This window comes from Mustela erminea, chromosome 7 (genome assembly GCF_009829155.1).
Source record: "Mustela erminea isolate mMusErm1 chromosome 7, mMusErm1.Pri, whole genome shotgun sequence".
Taxonomy (NCBI): domain Eukaryota; kingdom Metazoa; phylum Chordata; class Mammalia; order Carnivora; family Mustelidae; genus Mustela; species Mustela erminea.
This window is the reverse complement of record NC_045620.1, coordinates 141,399,702-141,418,358: the sequence shown is the minus strand read 5'-3', so window position 1 is coordinate 141,418,358 and position 18,657 is coordinate 141,399,702. Positions and strand designations below refer to the sequence as shown.

Sequence of the window (18,657 nt, the reverse complement as noted above, 5' to 3'; positions counted from 1 at the left end):
TGATTACTAATTACTTTTTCTAAGGAAATTAATATTCTATTTTGACCTAAAGATGAATAGATATCAATGGTTTAATACATTCTCCCTTTCAGATAGAATTCTAATTTTATGACAGTTTTCGAGGAGATAACATGATGACGACAATGGAAGAATTTGGGTATTGTAGCAAACATAATGAAGAAAGTATCACAGGGTAGGAACACATATTTTGGTGTGTCTGCATTTTCTCTCTGCACTGTTCCCTGATACTTCTGTGGCCAGAAGAATAAGCTTGCTTGAGAACTCAATTTCCTTCTTGTTCAGTGTTTCCGACATGGAACGTTCAAAACCTAAATCTATCTCATTACTCAAAATGCAAGCGAAGTTTAAACACCTCACTTTAAGTGTTGCCTCTGTTTTGCTGAATTTTCACAAAGGGTAACTGAAAGGTAAGAACTCAGGTTTACCTGAAGGAAGGACCTGGCAGCTGCTGTGTGATGGGACAGTTTCTAGAGCTACCTAAGACCACTCCTAGGGTGCCTGGGGTGTGTGTGTGGGGGGGGGGGGGGTTGTCCATTGTCTTCATGGAAATGCAGAGCGGTTCATTTCTTCTCCAAAGAATGCCTGTCTTTAGAGGCTGGCCTAGGTTTGGACAGAAGCCACGGAAGGACTGAAAAGGGAAGCCAGTTGACCTCAGCACAGCTGGGTTTAGGGATCCAGCCGCCCTTCCTGCCCCGCTCCTACGTCTCCAGTCTGAGCAGATGCTGAGAGCAAACCTGGTGTTCACAGAGTTTGCCTTCAAACTCTTGGAACTCCGATGAATTAGCTAACACGAAAGCTTATAAACTGTGCTTTCTTATTTATCTGTGTGCCCACTTTCCAATATGATATTAATAAAGATGGGTAAAAAGTATTATGAAGCAAAAGACTGAGGAAACAAAGAAAGACAGTGTGCTAAATATCCCAGACTGTTTTGACTGCATGCGCTCTGTGGGGAGAGCCGGAGACTTCCACAGCCTCTGACTTGCCTACACGCGACCGGCCTATGGTGCGTCCGCATTTCCGCTGATAATCTGACCTCGGGGAGAGAGGGAGACCACAGGAGACGTGAGCAGCTACAATACGCACACTCTAGCTTCAGTGTCTCTGTCATGGGTCCATAACCAGGAACAAACGAGAAAAATACTTCACTTCTTTAATACAGAACGCATAGCATTGCACTCTAGCAAGGTAGTGCTTGCGAGACAACCGCAGCAATCGCCTGAGACAACCGCCGCAGCAATCGCCTGGGCGCGATGTTCTGTGGCGCCACCAACCGTGACCGCGGCACTGAACTCTGAACCTACTGCAACGTTTAATAAAGCCTCCTTCCTTCAGGGCCAGTGACCAGTGGTTTAATAGGTATACACACAACGAGGAAACTTTACAGTAACACAAATACCTCTCAGAGGCACGGCTTATCTGTAGCCATATATTAGAGAAATAGACGCTATCGAGCTATTTTTCCTCACTTTATCAATAACTCTTTCTTTTCATTGTGTTTAATCATATTACTTTACATGCTATTCTTTCATGAACAAATGAAACTACTTCATAGCAGTAACCATTGCTATTCTTGGGAAAAACAATTACAAGATTTGTTTTCAGACCAAGCTTCAAAGTTGGATGTTCTCAAAGTCACTCAGTAAACTGTGGTCATTCGGGATTAAGAAGGGACTTCTCACCTGCACCCACACACCTGGGACCTGACCCTGAGGCACGAGTCTTAGTGGAGTAAGGGGAGCATCACTGGTCCTGTTGGAGCCCGGGGACACCCTGTTCCTCCTCTCCACAGCTACCTCTGAGATCTGCTTCTGAACTCCCTGTGGCTGAATTCCTCCACGGACACAAAGATGCTTCCGGAAGCTCTTGGTGTTTTTAAACACAACCAGCTGGTCTATATATACGTTTATCTGTTACATGAATTATGAGTCTGCACCATTCCGATCTAAGGCAAATATGATGGAAGTTCTAGTTCACCCTACTTTGAGAGTAGAAAGGCACAAAACAGGTTTGCCCGAAGCATTGACATGTACAATTAATGCAACACCTTAAGTAAGGGAAAGGGTGTATGTAGAGACCCTTAAAAAAAAACTCTCATCTTTGACATTATGTTTTTAAATTAACTACAATCGATTGAACCCTAAAATAGCAGCCTTTTGAGAGGAACAACTGGGGGAAATTCTTAAAGCATGGATCTGTTGTCTTTAAATAGTCTACGATGAGAAAGGTACATCCGTGGGCCAACAGAGGCTCCAAAAATCCCTACGTGTGACTTATTTGAAAACAAATCACTGTGGTACAGAGAGCAGGGAGCACGATGCTTACAGACAGGAGTGGGACATCCAGTGAAACGACACGCACAAACACAAGCACGGAGAAAATGATGGAAAACTGATCAAAACTAAAACCATATGATGTTCAAGCAAACTATCTAATGACCAGTAACTGCAAAAAATAAAATAAAGACCCCCTCACAGTAGAAGTTACAAAAATAGAACACAATATTAAACAAGTACATGAACATATCGAAATGCATTGGTTTATAAAATGTTCTACCACTGAGAAGCAATCTTCTCTCCTCCATACTCTTCTCCGTAATAATGTTGCTCCTGAGGACATGTCCTTCATTAAAACCCAGCAGGCTTCGGAAGAGTCAGCTGGGTTACAAAGTCTTCCCGGTTGTCATCATGGATACAAAGTTTCTCTCCACAAGCTCTGAATCTGAAATCTACCTGGTCTGGGTGTGAGGAGTGGGCGAGGGTCAGTAACTCCCTGCCCACAGGGTTCTGATCCTGGAGAAGCCAGGTGCCCTGAGGCTGCCCCTCATCTCAGACACATCCTGGGCAGAAAAGGGTGAGCCGGTGCCAAACTGGAGATGACTGTGTGATCCGCAGGTGGGGGTTAGACAGATGGGCAGGGTGTGCTGTGTGGACCCTGGGCTCTCCCTGCTTCAGGCAAGTGGGGAACCAGAGCCCTGTGGAGGCCATGCTGCCAGGGAAGCGAGCTCTTAGGTCTCCTGCCAGCTCCCAAAAAGGCATTTTTAGCAATATCAACTCCAACTTCCCTTCCAACGGCACGTCCACACGTCCGCAACCAAACGGGAGTGGCAGTACTAAAATTACTTTAAGAGTACATTCTGCAGGGGCACCTGGGTGGCTCAGTGGGTTAAAGCCTCTGCCTTCAGCTCAGGTCATGATCTCAGGGTCCTGGGATCGAGCCCCGCATCGGGCTCTCTGCTCCACAGGGAGCCTGCTTCCTCCTCTCTCTCTCTCTGCCTGCCTCTCTGTCTACTGGTGATCTCTGTCTGTCAAATAAATAAATAAAATCTTTGAAGGAAAAAAAAAAAAAAAAGAGTACATTCTGCAGTTTCGGTGGCAGTGATGCTCAGAACGGAGGTGTCCATGAGAGCATGTGACTGTGTTTACTCTCCGCTACCCACACTGCTGAAGTACAATACATCTTCTCACGGCTACAGAACTTTGGTTTAATTGGAGCCCAACAGCCCAGACTGATGAAAAGCAGTAAATGCTATGGTATCCATGCTTGGCTTTCCTACTCTTGGACTTCTTTTTCTTTTTAGAATCAATTTAAATATCATTACAATGCATCATGGTACCTCTTTGTCACCAAGCCAGTCAAACAGAGAGCCCTGAAAACATTTCGAAGAAGGCTTCCCTCCTCTGCTGCCCTCTGGGAGCAAGACCAGATCCGCCTCAAACAAGAAACTACCTCCCCAAGCTCCAGCTGTCTTAATAGCTACAACTCAGCTGATTTCCAAGTTCCAAGGTCCTCTTTCTCCACCGCATCTCAAACCTTCTGAACTCTGTACGTCTCTTCAGTGGGTGCTTCATTCCCAGGAAAGCAGCAATCGTGTGGTCCCCTGGGTGCACGGGACAAGTCCTGTGGCACTGAGGATGGCCCCGGGTCCCCAGTCATCCAGGACATACTTCAAGGAGCTCCCACAGTCTGGAAGCCTCGCTTCCTGCGGAGTAAGGAAAAAGCAGTGAACCAACACGTCAGTCTAGGCCAAGGTTGTACCACAAAGTCTGGTCCCCACAGTCTTTGCTTCTGTGGTACCTACTGCATTTTAAATTCTGAAAAGAAGTCAGTAGCCTTAGCAAAGACAGCTATCTGGTTTCTTCAGCAGAAGAAACATCCATCTACCTGAGGCCTTTTTCTGGACTTTTGAAGTTTCCGTTTGCCTCCAACTCACGGGACCGTGAGAAAAGTGATCTTTCTCGTAGGCCAGACCACGGCTCACGAGAGCAGAGCAGGACAACACGGGAAAACGAGGCAGACAGTCCAAATACATATGAGAAGGCAAACGGGTTCCACCCTTTCCACACACAAATCTCTCTGAAAGGCCCAGGCCCGCCTGAAGACAGAGCAGAGCGGCCTTCTAGCTGCTTCAGCCGCTGGTTCCCCTAAAGCGCGCTCACACGGCGACTGGAGAGCCTCTCAGCGAGTCCCAGTGAAAGGAGCAGAAAGTCAGGAGCATCACAGCTTGTCCTATCCCCCACGGCCTCTTTGCAAACAATGAGACACGCTCTACCCCACCAGCTAATAGGGCGTATCTACGGGTGCTCCGTCTTGTATCTAAGAGAAATGAGAAATGTGAGAATATCCGAGCTTTTTGCCGTGAAATTGAACAACATTCATCCCTAATTAGCCCAAAGAACACGTTACTATTCTTTTGCAATCATACTAACATCAGTAACTTCTATATTCTACGGCAAAGACAGGGCACCAGAGAGACTAAGTCCGGGCAGCCCCACTGTTGAAATGAACCAAAGGACAGAGATGACTCGCCCCGCAGTAGAGGTAAGTCCTCAGGCATCATGCACAGGGGTGCAGAACACCACAATCCCCCAGGAACTACCACTCATGGACCCCTGGCGGGCTTGCACACAGACTCTGAGCTATTCTCTAGCCCGGAGAGCATCAGTTTTGAAAAGCATGCATTTTTACTTTACATGAGTTTGAACGTATTTAATTTTGGATGGGCTATTTTTATTTTAATTTATCTCTATTCACCCAAGGAACAAAGGCCTCTATATAAAATATATTTGTTTTCCTTTCCACTTAGAAAGTACACATTTGTTCATGTCAGATTTTCTGAAATTTTCATGGAATCCTAAAATGATTATATATGGATTCTGGCACAAATATTGTGATACACTAAAGGAAAACTACTCTCTTGAATTCTTGCTTCCACAGCTTCCAGAAGTTATGAAACCCCCTGTGAGGACAGGTCAGCTGCCTTTCTGTTCGAGCTGACCCTCGCCAGGGGAGGTGGCGGCTGCCGCACTCTGTGCTTCGGGTGCTGCTCTCCCTGCCGGCTTTTCCCCTGAAGCGACGGCCCGCCGCCGGGTGTGCTGAGTTGAGTGTCTGTGGTCCTGCCAACATCGCACGGTCCCACTGAGCTGCACGAAGCCCAGGGGCGCTCACTTCCTCCAGGACCACGGAAGGAGCCAGCCTTTGGGCCTCTTGTAATGAATTTCAAAGAAGGCGGACAAGGGATTTAATGGAGCAAATCTGTGACGCAGATGTTAACAGTGCTGGTGACAGGCGAAGACACACACGCAGCAGCGGGCTCCGGGTCACATCTTCTCCCTTCTCTGAGCAAAAACAAACGGCTCAGAAGGCAGAGGACACTGTCTTCCACTGGAACCAGTGGGAATACGGGAGAGGAGACCTCTACTCTCCCGCAAAGATTCATGCCGGCGGTTTCCTGACCCTTCTGTCACTGTTCCTCTGGCCCCAACTACTTACCTTCGTCATAAAAGTGTACGTTCTCATAACCTAACCCAACTTCTTGATTCTTCTTGGGCTCAAACCTAAAAGGGGCTTCGGAGGGCTAATTCCTAGAGGGAACCTTAAATTCTCTGGCAGGACCCCGCCTTGCCACTGGAGCCTGGAGAAGACAGTGGTGTGTCTGGGTCTGGAGGGGTCAGAAGGGAGAGTGCTGGTGTTCACGCTGTCAGGATTTAATTTGTTTTCTTTGTGCATCATCTCATTACCTTGGTACTATTTATACCCACCAATTCTACCTCCCCTTTGTGAGAAAAGTACAGCACAAAGCTGGGAACCTGAAGGGAACTTAGTTTAAGTTCGCTGTTTACATATCCAATAGAAAATGGTCTTCTGGGGCGCCTGGGTGGTTCAGTGGGTTAAAGCCTCTGCCTTCACCTCAGGTCATGATCCCAGGGTCCTGGGATCGATCCCTACATCAGGCTCTCTGCTCGGCAGGGAGCCTGCTTCCCCCTCTCTCTGCCTGCCTCTCTGCCTACTTGTGATCTCTGTCTCTCAAATATATAAATAAAATCTTTAAAATAAAGAAAATGGTCTTCTGTTTTCCTTTTCCAGGCTCCAATCATAAAACACAGATACACAGATTATTAACTATACAGAATCGAAAAGAATAAAGGTTGGAAACTATCTGCCTCTCTGCCTTCATTTGACGGACCATGGGAGGCTAAGGTAGAGGAGGGATTACCAATGGACGACGCTCCCAGTCCGTGCACTTTAGTGCTCTGTCTACCGGACCGCGAGTCTCCGGAGCGATGCCGTTCCCACAACTTTCGTCCTTGACACCGAGGCGTTCACGGCGGCTTGGGGGAGTGTATTCGCCTCAGTTTCAAAAAACAGTTTGTGAGAAGCACAAGCTAATGTGTTGTTATTCTTAATTTAAATGTTGACTGCCTATATAGATTCTAAGGCTGGTGAAAAATACAATATTCAATAAACCATACGGAAAAAAAGTCATGATTCTTCTGAATCCACTCTACTTCTCATTGTTAATTTTCAAGTCTGTACTTGGGCCATGGATGAAGGAAGCTAGGCCTTTGTCCACTCGGTCTTCCAGCCGGGGGGGCTGTGAGCAATCACCCCAGCAGCATCCTCCCCACTGTGAAGACCCCGGGTCCCTGTGAGTTTATATCAGAGGCAGACAAAATACTTCCATCTCGTGAATTTTGTTTTAATTGAAGGGAAAGAGAAAAATTATGGGGCAATGTTTAAATTCTTGGTTCCAAAGGAGAACCCCAAAAAGGTACCTTCTCTTCTCCCTTCTCTACCCCAAATTGTCCTCTCCACATGTTTTTGGAAGTAAGAGTAGCGGTCACTAAGGATAAGCATTCCTCAGTTCCTCAGTGAAAAAGAACTCGAGATCAACCCTGTGCTACTGGTGTCCAGGGGGAAGAGATTTATCCCCCTACGATCATATGAGGTACATAAACCACTGAATCATAGCCCTGCAGAGTTCTAAAACACCACCAACCACCGAGTCAGGCCCCAGCTCAACAAACGGATGCTCCTTCTTGTGAACTAAGACTCTCCGTAGAAAGCTCTCAAGACAACTCAAACAAAACACAGCCACGCGGAAACCTGTGCTGCTGTGTGAATGCCAAGCTGGTAAATTCTGTAAAGAAGTTCTCCCTCTCTGCCAGGTTTGATGAGGGCCTCCAGCAAGGAGCTCAGAGGCTTCTGTCCTGCAGGACCAGGGTTGTCCCTCCCACTCTAGGGCTACAGGTGGGCCAGGACGCTCTGATCCAAACTCAGGATGCCCCCAGGTCAATCCACACAGCCCCTAGGGCGCTCAGGCTATTTTCAAGGAGAGAAATCACAGCAGGGGTACAAACTGCTCTCTGAACATTTTGTAACTCTAACTTCTCCTCTTCTCAGACTACATTTCCAGGCAGTTAGAAGCAAAACACTCAAAAGAAAGGGTTCTGTCCCTGCAGGGGACCTGGACTGATGGCCCTTCTGCTCTTTCAGGAGCGGTCCCTTGGGCGCATGAGCCTCTGGGTCTTCATATCTAGGGTCCCTTGCAACGTCAGAGGGCTGGATCCATCCAGCTCGGCCATACTCACCAAGCCCTCACAGACACGCACACACAGACACCCCCCCCCCCAGGCTTTCCGGATGCACACCTGGGGTCCAGGTCTCCGCAGAGCGCGAGCGATCACACCGGGCCCTGCAGCGCCTGGCCCGGCTTCTCCCTGGCTTTCCTGCAGGTGTACAGCCACTTGATGATGCGGGCGTTCCTCTCGACCACCGAGGTGGTGCTGGGCACCTGCTCCGCCAGCCCTTCCTCCTGCAGCCCCGCGCCGCTGCCGCTCTGCCGGGAGAAGCCGCTGTCGGAGGTAGCGACGCTCACGCTGCGGACCTTGAGTGTGACGCGGTCCGACCCCGCGGAGAAGTTCTCTCTCCCGAGAGCTTCCACGACCTCCGGTTCCAGGCCGCAGAACTGGAAGAAGGTGTCCCACTCGGCCAAGGACGCGGAGTAGCGGGAGCTGAGGTCTGACTGCGACCGCTGCAGCCCCCCGCGCCTCGACCCTCGCAGCTCCGGTTCCCGGGGCGCAGCCGGCACTGGGGTGGGCGTCCCACAAGGTGCTGGGCGCGCCGGGGGCGCGGGAACGCCGGGGGCCGCGGGGGCCGCCGCAGAGCCGGGCTTGGACGGGGCAGGCTCCTCGCGCCTGGCCCCGATCTCCTCTCGCACCTGGGGCGTCTCCGGGGACAGCGACGTCTTGTCCTTGCCCGGGCCTTGGAAGAGCTTCTTCACCAGGCCCGCCCTGGAGCTGTCGGCGCCCTGGCCTCGGACGAAGTCGCATTTCTGCCGGTAGATGATCAGCGAGTCGGGCCTCAGCGGCTTCCGAGCTATGGCCCTGCGCGCCACGGCACCGGCGACGCGAGGCGGAGGCCGAGGATCGCCCGCGGTCCCTTCGCTCGCCTCGGGGTTGCTGCCCGCGGCCGCGGGCCCCGCGCCGGCTCTCGGAGGGCCCCGCAGGTACTTGGCGCGGTCGGCCGCCAGCCTCTCCACGGCGCTCCTGCGTGCTGGCCCCGCCGCGTCCCGGACCCTGACGGCCGCGGGGTCCCGGGTCAGCAGTCGCTCGTTCTGGGGCGCGTCCAAGGCTGGCAGGGCTCGCATCCTCGGGGCTCCGCCGGTGCTCCGCGTCCCGTGGAAACGCGCTCCGCCGGCGGCTCCTGCGCGTCTTGGGCCAGTTCCGAAGTCCGCGCGGGCTGGGGAAGGGCGCTCGCGCCAGCCGGCCCAGGTCCAGAGTCTGGCTAACCCGAGTCCGCACCTATCGGCGACCCGCCCCAGCACCCCCCACCCACCGCGCCCCCGGCTCCTCCCCGCGCGCCCTCACCTCCTTCCCGGCACAGCTCCGGGTTCGGCACCGCCCCCTCGCCGGGCTCCACCCCTACCTCCCGCCCGGCCCCGCCTCTCACCTCCCGCCGGGTCCGGGCGCCCGGTTCCCGCCCCCGCCCCCCGCTCGCGGCGGAGCAGCCAGGCTCCGGGGGGACGGCGGGGCGGACCGCGCTAGGGCGCCGCGCAACCCGGAGGGGCTCTGCGGCGCGGGAAAGCCCGGGCTGTGCCCCAGGGCGGAGGAGCCGGGAACTCCCGAGCTGGTTCAGCCCCAGGTATCAGCCGCCTCCTCCCCGCCAGGGCTGCCCTGGGTCACCGCTGGACGCTGGCACTTCCGGAGTGGGGTAGGGCAGCGGGACCGGCGGTCCCCACCCCCGGGGCAGGTGTCCTACGTCCTTTGAATTCTTAAAGGGACCTCGGCGTGTTTCGAAACTTTCCACTTTGCTTCACTTTCTAAGGTCTGCTCAGAGCACGCACCCTTACCAGAAAGCAAACGGTTAGGAAAGGAACGGAGACGCATCGCACCACAGGGCTTGGCTATGCGTCGGGTAAAAAAGAATCTGGGAACACAGCAGGGACCAGCCATGGGTCAGCCCAGCCCAGACCACCAGGGGCAGAGACTCATGGGAAGAGCAGGCTGGTGGCAGAGGCGAGGCCCCAGGGAGTTGGGAAAAAACCCGACCCAAAACCCGGAATGTCTGCTAATTTTACTGTAACCAAGGCAACGGGGACCCGTTCACCAGGGCAGTGGGTCAGGTTAGGAATGCTAGAAGTGTAAGAGAAAATATTTCCAAAATTTCACTATTTCCAAAAGTTGGGCAAAAGACAAAGTATTTGCTGGAGAAGTGAGAGGTCCATTTTATCTCTTATGTTAAAGCCAGCTACAAGGTATATGGACCTTTCAGAGTTGTGGTTGAGTGCCACACAGCAGCCTGTGGATGGCGGACGGGAGGGTTCTTGCGCTCTGGGGGCAGGTCTCATTTCACCGCTTGAGGGCCAGGGAACACCAAAGGGGCTGGTGGTGGGTCAGCAGTCGCCGGCGGACTGACCGCCATGCCCTGATGATCAGAGAACCGCAGCGAGCTTGTGCCGAATGCGCCTTTAGACCTTTCGTCCCTGTGAAGCTAAACCTCATAGGGATAGAGCCCGGCAAGAAACCAGGTCTCGGAGAACCAGACTAACCAGATAGTATCCTGGGAAGATGTTATAGTCTCGGAAAAAGAAGTCCATGATCCACTGGGGGCGGGGGGCGGGGTGTTATAGAGTAAGAGAGAGATTTAGAGAGGGCAGGATGCTGGGCTGGACACACTGTATCCCACAGCTGATGGGAGCCCAAAGTCTAGCATTTTTTCCCCTCAGGCAGCATGGTCTTATTTCAGTCAGAGCAGGGAAAATATGTGTTTAATTGTTTAGTCCAAAGTGTCTGCCCTTGTCTAATTTGTACTTATTCTTGTGCAGTTACAGCAGTTCTGAGAACTCCTGAGCATGGGCCCTGCTATGTCCGAGCTAGCTGACTTATGTGTCCTTTTGGACACATAACAAACCTTTCAGGGACTTCATTTTGCCATTCATACAAATTCTCACTTTTATAGCTCAGACCTTTCATTGCTTGATACTGAGCAATAAATGCTCATATAAATGCTCAACAAATGCTCATCGGAGCAGCCTAGGCTTAGGTTTCAGCTCTGCTTCCTCTTCGGACTTCAGGATCGGACCTCTCAGTGCCTTCGGTGGCTCATCTGTCAATCAGAGCTCACTGTACCCACTTTGCTAAGGTTTCTGTTAAGTTAATGAGATTATGTACATAAAGAGCTTAGCATTACTTCTGGCACAGAGCAAATTTTCTAAATTTAGCAAATTCACTAAATGTTAAATCTATTATTTTGCTGATGATGGTTTTAAGTTAGCTGCTTATCAAATTTTAAATACAGTTAGTAAATTCACATATGAGAACTGAACAACTTAAGAGTAAAAGTAAAACTACTATAAATAAAGTTGTATTTAAGACATTGCTACTGGACAAAGCTAATTATATTTATATCCATAATTTTCTACCCATTAAACATAATTTACTGGAAAACTAAAACTGGAATAGTAAAATAATAACAAGAAAATTGCTTAAGTAAAGTATTCTTGTTGCTCACTTTGTAGCTTAAACTTTGACCTAATTTCCTTCCTGTGTCTCCTCAAAAGGAGAAGGTGCTTATGGACCCAGTGATCCACAAACTCTATTGCTGGGAATTTAGCCCAAGAAACCAAGAAGATATGTGTGCACAGTATGAGGACTTTCACTGCAGACAGAGAGTTGAAGTCTAGTCATTCCACAACGGAAGGAAGGGCGAGGTAATGTGTGATACCCCGTGAGATAGTATTATCCAAACATTTACAATCATACTTTATACAATACCTTATGAAGTAAGAAATTATCGTGATAATCATGAATTTATTTAAGTATTACAAATATAGTAGCAGTCTGGATAAATTCTAGAAACATAAAACTTCTCAAGACTACATCATGAAGAATGGAAAATCTGACCTAGAACTAGGAAGGAGATTGAATCAATAATCAAATATCTCCCCAAAACAAAAGCCCTGGGCCTGATGACTTCACTAATCATACATTTAAAGAACTAATACCTATCCTTCTTAGCATTTACCCAAAAATCAGAGAGGAGGGAACACTCCCTAACTCACTCTATAAGTTACCTGATTACCCTGACACCAAAGCCATACAAAGACCCTGCACGAAAACTACAGATCAATCCCTATGAACATTGATGCAAAAATCCTCAACAAAATGCCAGTGAACAGAACTCAGCAGCATATTGAAAATAACAGTATATACCATAACCAAATGGGATTTATTCTTGGAATGCAAGGATGGTTTAACCATATGCAGTTTGATCAAAGGAATGTACCCCATCCACAGAATGAAGAAGAAAAAGAAAAAAAAAAAAAAAGATCATTGCAATTGATGCAGAAAAAAACATTTGACAAGAAAATACACTTTCGGGACGCCTGGGTGGCTCAGTTGGTTAAGCAGCTGCCTTCGGCTCAGGTCATGATCCCAGGGTCCTGGGATCGAGTCCCACATCGGGCTCCTTGCTTGGCAGGGAGCCTGTTTCTCCCTCTGCCTCTGCCTGCCTCTTTGTCTGCCTGTGCTCGCTTGCTCTCTCTCTGTCTCTTACAAATAAATAAATAAAATCTTTTAAAAAAAAAAGAAAATACACTTTCATGATAAAAAACACTCAACAAACTAGGAATAGAGGAAAACCATCTCAACACTAATTAGAGCCATTTCTGAACCCACAGTAAATATTATATTTAATGATGAAAGAAATTCTTTCTCTAAGATGAGGAACAAGGCAGAAATGCTTGCTTTACTACTTCTATTAACATAGTGCTGGAAGTTCTAGCAGAGCATTTAAGCAAGAAAATGGCATAAAAGGCATCCAATTTGGGGGAAAAAAAGGACGTAAAATTTTCTCTGCGTGCATATGATATGATCTTATACATAGGAAACCCTAAAGACGGTGGTCACATACACACACACAAACTGTTAGAATGAAAAATTAAATTCAGCAAAGTAGCAGGATACAAAGCCAATATATAAAAATCATTTTCATATTTATACACTAACAAACAATCTGAGAAGAAAATTACAAAAACAATTGTACCTATAATAGCATCAAAAAAGGAAATTCTAAAGAATTAAACAGGGAAGTTGAAAACTTGTACAATGAAAACTACATTGCTGAAATAAATTTTAAAAATGATGTAAATAAATAGAAATTTATTTACATCTTTTTAAATGTTTATAGAGTAGAAAACTTAATCTTGTTAAAATCTCAATACTACCCAAAGAAATCTACAGATTCCATTTAATCTCTATCAAAGTCCCAATGACATCTTTGCAGAAATGGGAAAAAGCCAAACCTGAAATTTATATGGAATCTCAAGGGACCTCAAATAGTCCAAATAATCTTAATAAAGAAGAATAAAACTGAAGCACTCGCCCCCACCATTTCAAAACTTAACTACAAAGCTACAGTAAGCAAAAGAGTGTGGTATTGTCATAATACCCAATATAAATAAACCCAGTACAAAGAAACCATAAGACCCAGAATTAATCCCTGATATATATGGCAAATGATTTTCAAGTCTTCATTGATTTCATTGAAATCAATTTCAATTTCAAAGAATTGAAAACAATGAAATCATTGATTTCATCGAAGTCATTGAAAAATGACTTCAAATCAAATCATGTTGACAATCAAATGATTTTTAACAAGGGTGCCAAGACCATTCAATGGAGGAAAGCACAGGTTTTTCAATGAAAGGTGCTGGGAAAACAGTATCCACATGCAGAAGAGTGTATCTGAACTCTTACCTAATCGACTAGAAAAATGAATTCAAAAAGAACCAAGACCTAAAACAGTAACTTAGAAGAAAACAAGACAAAATCTTCATGACATTAGATTTAACAATGATTTCTTGCATGTGACAGCAAAGGCACAGGCAACAGAAGGAAAATACACAAGTTGGACTTTATGAAAATCGAAGCATTCTTGCATCAAAGGCACCATCCTTAGAGTACAAAAACACCCCACAGAGTGAGCCTGGTGGTGGGTATTAAGGAGGGCATGTATGGCATGGGGCACTGGGGGTGGCGCATAAACAATGAATATTGGAACATGACACCAAAAACCAATGATGTACTATATGGTGACTAACATAACACAATAAAAAAAAAAATGCAACCCACAGAATGACAGGAAATGCTTGCCAACCACGCATCTGATGAGGGAGTACATCCAGAATGATAGATAAATCCTACCAGTCAAGAACACAAAAACAAAACAATTCAGAAGTGGGCAAAGGATTTGAATACACATTTCTCTAAGAAAGATTATAAAAATGGCCAATAAACATGTGAAAAGATGCTCAACATCAGTGGTCACATAAATGAAATTGAAACCACAGTGAGTTGTTGCCCCACAGCTGTTAGGGCGGCTAACACACACACACACACACAAGAAGGCAGGAAACAACTGGTGCCGATGAGCAGTTGGAGAAAGGGAGACCCTGGGCACCTGCGGTGGGAACATAAAACGGCACGATGCCGCGGAAACACCACGGTGCTTCATGAAAAAATTAAAATAGAACCGCATGTGATCCAGCAATGCCACTTCTGGTTATTTTACCCAAAACAATTGAAAGCAAGGTCTCAGAGATTCACAGTAGCTAAAATAGGGAAGCAGCCCAAGTGTTCCTCAGTAGGCGACGGGGTGAGCAGCATGCGGCATGTCCCTCCAGTGGAGCGTCATCAGCCTTTAGCTGGAAGACAGCCCTGTAACACGCTGCAACGCGGGGTCACCCTCACATCATGCCCAGTGAGACGAGCCAGTCACAAAAAGACAAACGCGGTATGCTTCCACTTACATGAGGTCCTTGGAAGACTCAGAATTATGAAGACAGAAAGTGTGATGGTGGTTTCCAGAAGCTAGGAAAAGGGGAGAATAGGGAATAGGGAATCTTTTTTTAAGATTTTATTTATTTATTTGACAGACAGAGATCACAAGTAACAGAGAGGCAGACAGAGAGAGAGGGGGAAGAAGGTTCCCCGCTGAGCAGAGAGCCCGATGCAGGGCTAGATCCCAGGACCCTGAGTCCATGACCTGAGGCAAAGGCAGAGACGTAACCCCCTGAGCCACCCAGGCGCCCCAGGGAGTTGTCTTCTAAGGGGGACAGAGTTTCTGTTTTACAAGATGAGAAGTTACGGGGTGGACAGTGGTGCTGGTCGCACACAATGTGATTGTCTTTAGTAACACTAAACTCAACACTCAGAAAGGGTTAATGTGATTGCTGGGTTATTTTGCCACAATAAAAAAATGAAAATAAAGACAAATCTGCAGTAAAACTATACAATGGAGTATGACTCAGCAATAGCGAGGAATGAATTACTGATAGATCCAATTTAGATGAGTCACAGGAATTATGCTGAGTGACAAAAGCCATCCCGAAAGTTTGCCCAGTATGTGTTCATTTGGAAAGAATTCTCAAAATGACAACATTATGGAAATGGAGAACAGATTGGTGGTGCCGGGGTTAGGGACAGAAGTAGTTGAAACGAGGGTCTAACAATGAAAGAACAGCATGGGGCATGTTGTGACGGACGTGGTCTGTGTCCGGACTTGCACCCCAGCAGAGCCCTGGCTATGATGTTTTATCACATCTTCACAGATATTACCCTTGGGGGAAACTGGGCAAAGGGTTAACTGATCTTTCCCTATTATTTCTCACATCTGCATATTAACTATCTTTTTAAATCTCAAAGTATGTTTAATCATTAAAAAGTAAAAATAGTAATATAAATAAGTGAATAAATAAATAGGTGTATTGGTTATATTTACTCTAGCACTTCAGTCTTGCAGAGCATAATAAATATTTATTGAGCATTTATTATGTGAAGAGCACTGTTGCTTTTAAAGTGCAACATTTTTCTGATCATATTGTGTAGTTTTTGAAGACCAGAACTTTTCCTTTCTGCATTGAGTCCCTAACAACTAGCAGAGTGTCTGCATCCAGTGGGTGACCAATAGAAGTTTGTCGACTAATTTGTACTCTTATACTCCTGATCAATTACTGACATTGACCAGTATCAATAGCTTTTCAGCTACTTCTCTGAATGTACCCATTAACCACGAGTCCCTCGGATCTTTATATTAACAGGCCGCCTTGCTCGTTTCACTCCGCAACCAGAAGCTGAGTCACAACGGACAGTCTGTGTTCTGTCCGACATCAGTTTCTACGTGCACATAGGGGCGCGTCCCTGGGCCTAAGGAGGGAGCAAAATCACAGTTTCTAATTTTCAAAATAGTTAAGTCCCGTTCTTTGGGGAATGGGCTCTCGCCTTCTCTTACACACACTGAAGAATTTGAAGAATGACATTAGGACTTAATCGCTGTGGTTTGATCTAGTTCGGTGATGCACAGCTGGATGCGGGGTTTATCACAGCAAACTGCACAAACATTGAAATAGTTTTTTTTCAAGCTGAGTTTGTGAAATAAAATACAAATCATTTTCTTCAATTAAAAAAAACCACTGTCGTTTCAATAGAACCAGTGCACAAAAGTGCTTCTTACTATTCTTGTGGATCTGTTAGGGGTCAGGCTCGAGGCAAGACACAGAAGGTCTGGTTATAGCTGGGGGAGCGCAGATCTGTGTTTGTGGGGCACTAGCCCAGGTTACGCCTGTATTCTGGCCTAATTACTCACACTGTCCCTCTAACAAATACCTCATTTGGATGATAGCCATATGTTCATTCCAGTTACGAAGGTTAATTAACTTTCACTTAATTAATTATCTAATTAATTAATTGTTTTAAAAAAAGTTGTTTTTCTGGGCTCAGTTCCCCATTCTGAAAATGAGAACGTCAGCCTAGGTGACGCCTCTGGTCTGTTTGGCTCTGCCCCTGTGACCTGTGAGGAAAGCACGGTAGGTCTGAAGGGTGATGTTTCTTCTGGTTTTCTGGTTCTCAGGAAATCAGCCTCCTTCACCGAAGAAATTCAACGGAAGCATCCTTAAAGTAAAACAGAAGTGCCAACCCTGCTCTGATCACACTCTGGAGTGCCATCAGTGCTCTCACTTGCTAGGCTTCATGGGACTCAGGTATTACCTGTCAAGAATGACAAAGCCCTCACAATGATGGGCTTTGTCCTGCGTAGGCCTCTAGGTTAGATAAGCTTCCTGTCCTCCAAGTATGGGATACGCAGGAGGTTGTAGGCAGGGGAAGCTGGAAGCAGCAGGGGGAAGCAGCAGCAAGACCAGGAAAGGGTGGCTGCTGGGGGTGGAGGGGGGCACTCTGAGCCGCGGGAGGGGCTGGGGCTGCCTCAGAACCAGTGCCCTAGGAAGGCATCCATGGCAAGAGGGGTTTCCAGCCCAAACATCCGGGAGTTTGAGATCTTCACAAGCAATACAAAGGATCTATAAACTATCATCAATATTGTGAAAATCCAAATAGAAATGGTTCCTCTCCTTTACAGCTGATTGGCTTAACCAGAGTGTCGGACTCCTGGGCTTCCAGCCAGCATGCGAGCAGGGGAAACAGAAGCAGACGGAAGAAAGCCTGGTGAGACAGTTCAGGACAGGGACGGGACGGCCCCGACCTCACTCTCTTCACTTACAGACGTCAGAGTCCCCTGCAGCCCAAGCGTCACGCGCAACAGGCCTCGAGCAGTTTCTTTAGCTTAGGAAGAGGATAAAATGCCTTGTTGAGAATAACTCAGCGTGTCCTACGATGAGAACAGGACAGACTCTGCTTCAACGTAAGATTTGCAGGACGGTTACATGACATAGACGCTGCGGTCAGACAGTAATTCCTTCTTCTTCAAGCTCTGCTCAGTCACTACCCCCTTTCAGGGTAGCTGGGACCATTGGTCTGGTTTGGGATGCTGTTCCTTCCAGACTCAGAAGGCCTGTGTGTGCCCTGAGGTCTTGCCCTGGGCAGTCTCCACGGCAGACTTCCCTTGTTTGTGTGTTTGTTTGTTTTTGTTGTATGTTTGTTTTGTTTTAACGAATGACAGGCAGTTCTTGGATTTTGCTAGGCCATTTTCTCAAGACGTGGTTCCTATATACAAATTCTTTTTCTTTTGTTTTCCATCTGATTTGCTGTGAAATTTGCTGGATGCCTTCTTGCTAGTTACAGAGGTTAGTGTTTCTCGTGAGATAAATCTGAGCAAATAGAAGCATGCCCAGGGCGGGTTGTGGGAAACAACCCTGGTGAATGTGCAGGGCCTTGCTGGGGAGGTGTGAAATGCTAGGCAGTAGGCTTCATCAAACATTTCTGGTTAGGAGACTGACAAAATTATGAGGTCCTAAATTAATTGGAGTACTCTAGTTTCCTTGGGTCCTAACTTCAGTCATATCGAAAAGGGGCTTTCCTTTACCCCTGATTCCAGGAAGAGGAATGTCTTCCTAAGTGATAGCAGGAGGCATTTATAGGAGCGCCCAGGGAAATGGGCCTTGTCCTCAGAAAAGTCTGGGAAATTACCTCTTAAATTGTCCTTTTGGGACTAACGTTATACAGCGACATCATGAAGAACCTGAGTTCTCTGGGTGAGGGAAACCCGTTTAATTTTGTTTGGTACAAACCTTCTCAGGCGTACTGGAGAGCAACCCTTGCTGGGGAGTCCTAGCACACAGTTCAGGGTTCTTTTTTACCTTGTTTTACCTTGTTCTTTCTGCTCAACTCTGCCCACAGGCCCTGCTCAGAGAGGACAAGGTGAACTCACTGAAGTGCCTTTTGAATATTGAACACAAGTTAAAATTCATTTGTTAACTTTTTAACTGTATGTCAGGACCCATTTTCTACAGGCATGTGCCCTGCCTTAGCCAGAGGGAGACCCCGCTGTAGCCTGTCCCAGCCATAGGAAGACCAGCACGCCCTCTCCCAGCACCAGAATCCTGCCATGTCATTGCAGCCTAGT

General features: G+C 47.4%; 1 protein-coding gene across 4 annotated transcripts; it reads right to left on the bottom strand.

Moving 5' to 3' along the window:
* Nucleotides 1–3,378: 3,378 nt before the first annotated feature.
* On the bottom strand, nucleotides 3,379–9,535 carry FAM110C (family with sequence similarity 110 member C). Of its 4 annotated transcripts, none has more exons than XM_032353488.1 (2): nucleotides 7,953–9,535; nucleotides 3,379–4,617 (listed from the first exon to the last, which is right to left on the bottom strand). In XM_032353488.1, the coding sequence occupies exon 1, from the start codon at nucleotides 8,948–8,950 to the stop codon at nucleotides 7,985–7,987; it is 966 nt and encodes a 321-aa protein (XP_032209379.1). In that variant the 5' UTR covers nucleotides 8,951–9,535; the 3' UTR covers nucleotides 3,379–4,617; nucleotides 7,953–7,984. The 4 variants fall into 4 exon arrangements, with proteins under 4 accessions (XP_032209379.1, XP_032209380.1, XP_032209378.1 ...); XM_032353489.1 differs by having other exon boundaries at nucleotides 3,379–4,003; XM_032353487.1 differs by lacking the exon at nucleotides 3,379–4,617 and adding an exon at nucleotides 5,340–5,639.
* Nucleotides 9,536–18,657: the final 9,122 nt, after the last annotated feature.